This window comes from Salvelinus namaycush, chromosome 10, assembly GCF_016432855.1.
Source record: "Salvelinus namaycush isolate Seneca chromosome 10, SaNama_1.0, whole genome shotgun sequence".
Classification (NCBI taxonomy): Eukaryota; Metazoa; Chordata; class Actinopteri; order Salmoniformes; family Salmonidae; genus Salvelinus; species Salvelinus namaycush.
In genome coordinates this window covers 12,420,666-12,429,832 of record NC_052316.1, presented here as the reverse complement: position 1 = coordinate 12,429,832, position 9,167 = coordinate 12,420,666, and the positions used below count along the sequence as shown (strand labels likewise).

General features: G+C 41.9%; 1 protein-coding gene across 1 annotated transcript; it reads right to left on the bottom strand.

The window, feature by feature from the left end:
• Positions 1–655: 655 nt before the first annotated feature.
• Positions 656–8,297, bottom strand: LOC120054425 (interleukin-6 receptor subunit beta-like). The gene is made up of 16 exons (XM_039001842.1): positions 8,076–8,297; positions 5,610–5,733; positions 5,036–5,208; positions 4,805–4,882; positions 4,561–4,613; positions 4,431–4,458; positions 4,132–4,254; positions 3,794–3,873; positions 3,436–3,661; positions 3,173–3,334; positions 2,922–3,020; positions 2,638–2,813; positions 2,373–2,529; positions 2,054–2,123; positions 1,820–1,895; positions 656–1,193 (listed from the first exon to the last, which is right to left on the bottom strand). Exons 1-16 carry the CDS (start codon positions 8,137–8,139, stop codon positions 873–875), a joined length of 2,010 nt encoding a protein of 669 aa, XP_038857770.1. The 5' UTR covers positions 8,140–8,297; the 3' UTR covers positions 656–872.
• Positions 8,298–9,167: the final 870 nt, after the last annotated feature.

Sequence of the window (9,167 nt, the reverse complement as noted above, 5' to 3'; positions counted from 1 at the left end):
CAGACCCACATGTTCCCACCGTATCCACACAAACAAAGAGGTGTAATGGGTTGGCACTGCGCCACCCAGGAGGCCCCCTAAACTTATTTTCTTGACAATAAGCAAAAACAACATAGACAAACAACATAGACAACAGACAAGCAATGCAGTGCCATGGGAATACATGACTGGGAGGCCCATGGGGCGGCGCACAATTGGCCTAGCGTCGGGAGAGTTTGGCCGGCAGGGATATCCTTGTCTCATCGCACACTAGCGACTCCTGTGGCGGGCCGGGTGCAGTGCACGCTGACCAGGTCGCTAGGTGTACGGTGTTTCCTCCGACACGTTGGATGCGCGCTGTGTTAAGAAGCAGTGCGGCTTGGCTTGGCTTGGCTTGGCTTGGCTTGGCTTGGCTTGGCTTGGCTTGGCTTGGCTTGGTTGGGTTGTGTTTCGGGGGACGCACGGACCTTGGCCTCTCCTGAGTCCGTGCGGGAGTTGTAGCGATGAGACAAGACAGTAACTACTAACAATTGGGGAGAAAAAGATGGTAAAATTTCAAAAAAAGTTTAATGTCCACAATAATATAATAATTATCTGTTAATGAACTAGCCTGAATATTTGAACAGACAAAGTGCTAAATGGCCCAGCCAGGCCACTGTCACCACACTCTGCCAGTGTTGCTAACGCTTTACTTAAAGGATGCACTTGTTAGAAACAAGAATAAACCTTTATAATGTATTATTCTAAGGATTATAATATGTCAATTCTCTCAACTGACTCAAAATGGCTGTTATTTAGTCAGGACCAATAGAAAGTGACCATAATAATACACCATAATAAGGGGGTCATACATTATAATTACAGGCTTCAAGCGAGTGCTACAGCAGTGATGTCTAAAGTGGGATCCCGACATCCTCGGTGGAGTATGCTTTCATATCAAAGACCAGACCGTTCCTGTACATCAACATGGTGACCATACAGTCAATCTCTCCTTGGCTTGAATCAGGGGTTTCTAGACGTAGCACCTGGCCCTTGTAATCAGGGCTCAGCAGGTCACTGACTGGGGTGCTGGAGTCTCCCAGGCACTTCTCGTCCGTGTCTTCACACTCGTATGTCTCAGACACCTCCAGGACAGTGGCTTCCTCAGGGTTGGGGTCTTGGCTGCAGTTGTCATGTAGCTGCAGCTCATGCACCTCCTCCTCCTCATACATGTTCTGTTGAGACAAAGGGATACCCATTCAGGATCAAATCATGCCAATGTCTCAATGATGTCAGCATCAATACATGACTTGGACAAATGTTCAAGTTAAGCACACACAAAGTCGTGCACCAGATATTTATGCTTTACACCTATAACGCATCAGTTTCACATGTTTTGTAAAAAGTTGAGTTGATAAACCAGCTATTTAATAAGTTTGGGGTGCATTATTGTTTGTGGAATGTATGGAAGGTTTGTGGCGACTGAGTGCCAACGGAAGATTCTTCTCACCATGTTTGTGCTTTCCTTGCTCAGCAGGTGCTTTCCTCCCACCAATGTATTCATATAGACCTGAGCACCTCTGTAGACACAATAACTAACCCTAGCTTTTATGATGGCTGCCTGACAGGGCTCAATCATGACTATGGTACTTTATAATTTGTGATTTAGTGTAAAAGATCAAAGCATGTCACATGATGTCTACTTTCAATTCTGTTTCAGTTCAATCATGTGCTGCGTGCATTCTGACTTGAAATACACGTCTAGCTTCTTACAAAGCAGGACATTTAGGGAAAATGCAGAGTTCTGCACAGTAAAGTCTGAACACAAGCCTAAATATGTCAATTGTTAAAAGGATCTTACCTGATTCCTCGCTCGATAATTCACCGACTCTACGACCACAGGACGTGGTATTGGTGGGAAGATCTTTTTTTTATGTCTTAGAATTAGAACAAAAGTTATAGACGCTGTTCAGAATGATGTGTGAAATGTTTTTGAAGTCATTGGAAAATGAACAATATTCATCCCTGAAAGACTAGGCTTTCTTGCTAATCCTGAAGATCGGATGTTGTTAAAAAGTATATATTTTCAGCTTACCTCTTGATGATGAACAAGCATACTGTTATTAATATTGCAATTAAAACAATTATGCCAGCTATGATCCAACCTTATTGGAAAAGATAAAGGAGATATTTATTTAATTTTATGTTGTTGAGTTCCGATAAGCATCTTGAGTCTGTAGGGGAAAACAATGCAGGCAGCATCCACATATCACTCATTTGAAAAGTGAAAATCACGAGTGATAAAGTCAATTATAACATGAATGTGGAATCTCATAATTTCAAAATAGTTAAAATTTTTTGCTGGTTCTCTGGTCTAGTCTGTGCCATAAAAATAATACATTCCTAATTCCTACCAATAATGGACTGGGGTAGAGGCTTTGTCACGATTTGGATAGTTGTCGTTGGTCCTGAACCTGCAGCTGTTGCTCCAGCGAGATGGATGTTGTAGATGGTCCCAGGTGTCAGGTTTTGAACAAGATACTCTGTTTTTGATGCAAAGCTATTGTGACACTCTGATAAGAGACAAAAATGTGATATTCATCTATATACATTAATTACACAATTACATAAATTACACGTTTATCACAGGGCATCGACTCATTAAGTTAGGAGGAGGACTTTACCAGATTCAATGTGTGACTCATTTTTTTGGCTTCTCCTTGTGTAGCAGACTTCATAGTGTGTAAGAAAACCTCGCTGGTCTGGCACAGGAATAGGTTTCCAATGCAGCATTGCAGAATTGGTTGTAACATAAAGAATAGGAGCAGTGAAATGATCAGGTGCCTTACTGGGTGCTGAAAACAAGACATCCGTGTTAGATAATGTATACATTATTATGTAGGAAAGAACTGCATACAAGCATTGCTGTGACAGTCAGATTTTTTTATATGAGCTTAGCTTACCACCCTCCTTTTTATACATGAGACACATCTCTGTTGATTGTGGCTTTCCATCAGTTTGTTTGTGAACGAGGTAATAGTAACGTACATAGTCGTCCATCTCTGAAACAAAACCAGACGTGTTTATTGTCTCAGTTTGCGAGACATACCGCCTGTATATCTTGATATATCACACTTGGTAAAGCACAGTAAAACAAACACAGACGTTTCCTCATCTTCCCCCCCAAAATTTTGGGCGTGAAGTTCCCCCTTACTTTTTCTGACATGTTTTAGTTTTTTCTTCACTGTTCCATTTAGTTTTGATCTATTCACTTTTTCTGGTTGCGTTTCTCCGTCTGTTGACTTGTACCACTCCAGGCAGGATTTCATAAAGCCATGCGCATAATTGAGTGGGATGAGTCTGTCATTAGGCCAAGCTAATTGGAAATTAATTTACAACATTTTGATTTAAGGAATTAACATCATTGTGTAGAGGTAAATGAAGCATAAGCGCAGACACACACACACATCTACTTACACTTGCTGGGAAATGTAAGATGTTTTGCTGGGACAAGGATATGTGTCGGGGATGACTTTCCCACTTTATTAAAGGCAATAATGTCACCACTGACAGCAGAGTAAGTCACATAAACACTGATCTCAGTGGTAGTGACATTGGTGAAGTTCTTTCGCTTTAGTAGACAAGGCCACATATGGAGAGAGAGGTTGTAATTCACCTGCATAGAGACTGGATAAGGTGGTGTCTGGAAGACACAAGGGTACACAAATAGATTTAAGTGATGCAACTCTTTGAAACACAATTTGAGCCTAATTGTAATCAGCAGAGTCTAGAATGTTACTTCATTTTCAATGTTTTGTAGCATTTTGTAACTTACACCCCAAGTCAGCTTGAGTAGTCGAGTACCATTGTTAAAATCCTCTACTGTCCAGTTAACTTCTGGGGGATTTGGGATTTCTGCAGCAAAATGACAGTTACAACCAGAAATGGTACATCCTCTGCAATTCTAGAAGGGCAAAGCCAGGAACATGTCTTCATCTCGGGACATAGAGTCAATAAGATTGAAATTCAATTCATGAATTTAAAAACTTGCCACTGTTTCCAATCATCATCTATATGTGAACAGAATTGACTGATTTTGAATAGAATTGCCATCAACCCTGGTGAGTTTCACTGTAGGCTGCTGCACAGACTATTTAAATGTCCATTGCTCACCAGTGGGAACGTCCAGGATTGGAGTCCAGTCGCTCCACAGGGGATGTTTGACATGCTTGGACATTTGTCTGACCTGTAGTTGGTACACAGATTCGTTCTGGAGATTCTCCAGAGTGACCATGGCTGTACAGACAAACACAGGTTAACTGCAAGTCTCACTCTAGTAGTGATAGCTTTGCACTTTTCAAATAGTCCATTTTATTGAGACCCACACTGCAGTAAAATAACTAAATAAACATTACAATAATGTGGCTGCTTATATTTCAAAAGATCTTAAAATGAAACGGAAAGGAGCTCACCTTGTTTGACTTCTTTCTTAAATGTCTTCTAGACCAACAGAGACAAGGTCAAATTAATTGAGGCAAAATACTAAACTAATCAGAAAATAATGAATGAGAGCATTGTTGCAAGGAAAAGAAGAGGTCTCACCCATGTCCCTGAGGTTTCCTCTAGTCTTCTGAACTTGACCTCTATGATAGCATCTTCAGGCACGTGCACATATGAGAAATTGCTTTTTCAGATTGGTTGTGTTTACAAACCAAAGAAATGTAAGTCTCGTTACTTGTAACACATAAAACGAGCTAATCTCTCATAAACTCTTGAATCTTGTAAGAAAATTGTTGAGCACCTGCCCTCCCAAAGGTCTGTGCAATGCCCTGAGCACCTTTATTACCTTTCTTGTTATCCCAGCTGAGGGTAAGATTGCTCGAGGATCTTGCCATAGACATACGTTGGGGAGCTTCATACTTAACTGCAGGGAGAAAGCAAATAATGTTACACAAAAAACAAAGATTACAATAGGAATCTTGGGATTCAAATCGTACCGTGGTCAGTTGTGTAAAGTACTTAGTGGATTCTTAGCCTGTATTTTACACAGAATAACAGTTTTTAAAAAATCATTTACCTCTTTCAGAAAGTGTAACAGCGGTATTGCGTGACTGGCAGCTCCAGTTGCCCATGTAAGCGACCACCCATATATCCACCAGCACTTTGTTGAGCACTGTATTGTCTTGCACACAGATACAGCTCTTCCTACTACTGCCCAATGATGTTCTACTTTCAGAGGAATTGGAGCGGCTGAAAACATTAAGGATGAGAGCAACATTTGGTTCACACACTGAACAGATATTTGTATGATCAATATGTTATTACCTGGGGATCTACTAAGGTTGATGATATTGCCTTGTGCTTGAGAATTAACTGTCCTCCTACTGTCAAACTCTCCGTCTTGCTTTATCTGCCAGTGAACGTAACGTGCACACGCTCACATATCACAACACTATTTTATTTTTATTTGCTATAATAAAATTGTTACAATGTATATACAGGTAGCTCTTTAATTAGGAGTTCGTCATTTGCTCATACATTGTTTAGCCACTACATACCCAGCACCTGTCGGGTTTCCGGTGTCATAATAAAACTTCTCTGTCTGTGTAACTTATGGAAAGTCCCCAAGCATGCATAGCTAGTTCACTTACCTATAAAAAAGCTCATAGGTTGCATTCTTCATAGACTCAGGTGTCTCCCATTCACATGTATAGATGGTAGCACTTTCAGTTTTCTTGTAGCACAGAGGACTAGAAGGACATTTAATAGTTGGCCCTTTATAAAGGAAATTTAAAAAGTGTTTAAATAAAAATTAAATACAATTTCAGTGAGTTGCTGTCCTGTTCAGTAGTATGTATACATGGGGTCTGAAATTATTGACACCCTTGTTAAAGATGAGCAATAATGACTGTATAAAATAAATAATTAAAATACTGAGGTATATTATTGTAGGCAAAACATTTGGGAAATTTTAGTATTTTATACTAATACAATTGTTCAGAGAAAGAGATTTTGTTTAACAAGTAATTCTTGTTAAAAAAAAAAAAACAATTGACACCCCTAATAGATTTTTATAATTAAAGTAGTCAAAAGTTTAGTATTTGGTCCCATAATCCTAGCACACAATGACTAAATCAAGCTCGTGACTCTACAAAATGGTTGGATGTGTAACGGCTCTCGTTTGTAGAATGAAGAGTGGACCAAGGATCAGCATGGAAAGTGTTCATGATTTTAATATTCAAAAAACACTCAAACAAAATAACAAAAGCGAAAACGAAAGCGCACAGTTCTGTCAGGCAAACACTAAACAGAAAACAAGATCACACAAAACCCAAAAGGAAAATTACAACTTATATATGATCCCCAATCAGAGACAACGATAGACAGCTGCCTCTGATTGGGAACCACACTCGCCCAAAAACAAAGAAATAGAAAACATAGACTTTCCCACCCGAGTCACACCCTGACCTAACCAAACATAGAGAATAATAAGGATCTCTAAGGTCAGGGCGTGACAGTACCCCCCCAAAGGTGCGGACTTCGGCCGCAAACCTGAACCTATAGGGGAGGGTCTGGGTGGGCATCTACTCTCGGTGGGGGCTCCGGTGCGGGACGCAGACCACGCTCCGCTTGAGGCTCCCCCCACTTCGGTGGCGCCTCTGGTGCAGGGATCGTCGCCGGGACCTCTGGACTGGGGGCCGTCGCTGGAGGCTCCGGACTGGGGACCGTCGCTGGAGGCTCCTTGCCATGGATCACCACTGCAGGCGTCGGGCCATGGATCATCACTGCAGGCTCTGGGCCATGGATCATCACTGCAGGCTCCGGGCCATGGATCACTGGAGGCTTCTGGCCATGGATCATCACTGGAGGCTTCGGGCCATGGATCATCACTGGAGGCTTCGTACGTGGAGCCGGAACAGGTCTCACCGGACTGAGGAGATGTACTAGAAGCCTGGTGCGGGGAGCTGCCACAACGCGTCCTGGCTGGATACCCACTTTAGCTCAGTGAGTGTGGAGAGCTGGCACAGGACGCACTGGGCTATGAAGGCGCACTGGATATACTGGGCCATGGAGGCGCACTGGAGGTCTGGAGCGTAGAGCTGGCACAACGCGTCCTGGCTGAATACCCCCTGTAGCACGGCAAGTGTGGGGAGCTGGCACAGGCCGCACTGGGTGGTGCTGGCGAACTGGGGATACCGTGCATAGAGTTGGCGCAGGATATCTTGGACCGAGGAGACGCAATGGAGACCAGGACTGCTGAGCTGGCACAATCCGTTCTGGCTGGATGCCCACTCTAGCACGGCAAATGCGAGGAGCTGGCACAGAGCGCACTGGGCTGTGAATGCGCACTGGAGACACAGTGCGCATCACCGCATCACCGGTAAGCACGAGGAGTTGGCTCAGGTCTAAACCCTGACCCTCTGATTGGGAACCACACTCGGCCCAAAAACAAAGAAATAGAAAACATACTTTCCCACCCGAGTCACACCCTGACCTAACCAAACATAGAGAATAATAAGGATCTCTAAGGTCAGGGCGTGACAGGATGCATGTACAGTTTGTTCCGGTTGTGTTTCAGATTATTTTGTGCCCAATAGAAATGAATGGTAAATAATGTATTGTGTCATTTTGGAGTATAATCATTTCAGACCCCACCGTACAACTTCTTTGCTTTCACCAGAGAGGGTCAAGTTAATTTAATAGATATTATGAATAGAATATATTCTATAAATTATTATATTAGATGTTACTTTGCAAAATCATCCCCAAATTACAAATGGGTATTACAAATGTTTGATTGAAATACTACTAATTGTAACTATCAGTGTGAAATAAATAATATTCATATCTTTCATCTGTATTTCTGCACAGTTCATTTACAGTAGCAGCCCTGTCACAAACTCTTGTTTATGAAAACCATGCTGCCCTGATAAGCTAACCATAATCTTCAGCCTCATGTCAAACTTCGATCACAGTAAATGCTTCTTATTTGTCTTTTATGGTTTTGGTAGTATGATAATTGTATCACTACGGAGATAAGCTGAACAGAATTGACGCTGGGCCAAGAGCTACTTGAAAGCCCCTGAGACTAACTGAGTAGAGAGAAAGATTCATACCTTGAGCTATTACCATAGCAATAACCAGAAATCCTTGCAAGAACCAGTGTTCCTTTGCCTCCATCACCTCAACAACCCCTTGACGGAGTTAGTGTGTAAAGTCTCCAAACAGGTGACAATCCAGGGTTGATCAGCCTGCGTTTGACCAAAGAGACTTGGGTTTGCTAGACTGTTAACACGGTTCCATGCAGCCGTCGACAGCTCCTCAAACCTGTTTCAGTTACTCTTCTTGTAAATGAAACTGTTGGGGCGAAAAATGTCTGCATGCTCTTGTTCTTTCTCAGATAAAAGGGCAGAACATGTTGTCTCTTAACCACAAACCACAATGTTGGGGAGGGAAGCGTGCTGACTGTTGGCAGGTTAAAAAAAAAGTATGTTTCAGAGAGGATGTTGGCCACTGCAATCTTCTGCAGTGACACAAAATGACCCACTTTACCTTTCCTACATTCAGAAGCATAATCTATTTTCACACCACTCCCAAGTTAACCCTACCATGCAGCTTAGGCTTTGATGGACTATTTCCTATTAAAAGCATCACTCATCACTGAGGTTTAGAAAAAATGGCTTTGTAACGGTTTGCTCAACCAATCTGAATGAAGAAACTTTGGTAGGACTTTTCAGGCAATCAGCTGAAGGCATGGGCTATTCTGAGCAATTTCTCATCTCTTACATCCTCAAATTGGATTTCCATTTTCTCTGAAATGACTACATTTCTTTTACATTGCTTAGTCACTTTATACCTCACTTTGTACCTATTCCACATTAAAGGTGCATTCCGTTAGATTTCTATGTGGAAATTCCACTGCGCACACCACGTCATTTCAACGTGGATAACTGGGTAATATTTGGTTGAGACGTTGATCAATGACATTACAACCTACAGTATATTCAACCACTCAGAGACAGTCAAAAGTTTGTTGAATTTCCAATGTGTTATCTCTGTACTTTCAACAATCTACACTGAACAGATATAAAAACGGAACATGTAAAGTGTTGGTCCCATGTTTCATGAGCTGAAATAAAAGATCCCAGAAATTCTTCATACGCACAAAAAGCTTCTTTCTCTCAAATTTTGGAAACACATTTGTTAAC

Coding starts and splice junctions, on each gene's coding strand:
- LOC120054425 (XM_039001842.1), bottom strand. CDS start 8,139: ATGGAGGCAAAGGAACACTGGTTCTTGCAAGGATTTCTGGTTATTGCT. Junction 3,662..3,793: donor TACTCAAGCTGACTTGGGGT/GTAAGTTACAAA, acceptor TGTGTCTTCCAG/ACACCACCTTATCCAGTCTC. Junction 3,335..3,435: donor TCTTACATTTCCCAGCAAGT/GTAAGTAGATGT, acceptor ATTTCCAATTAG/CTTGGCCTAATGACAGACTC.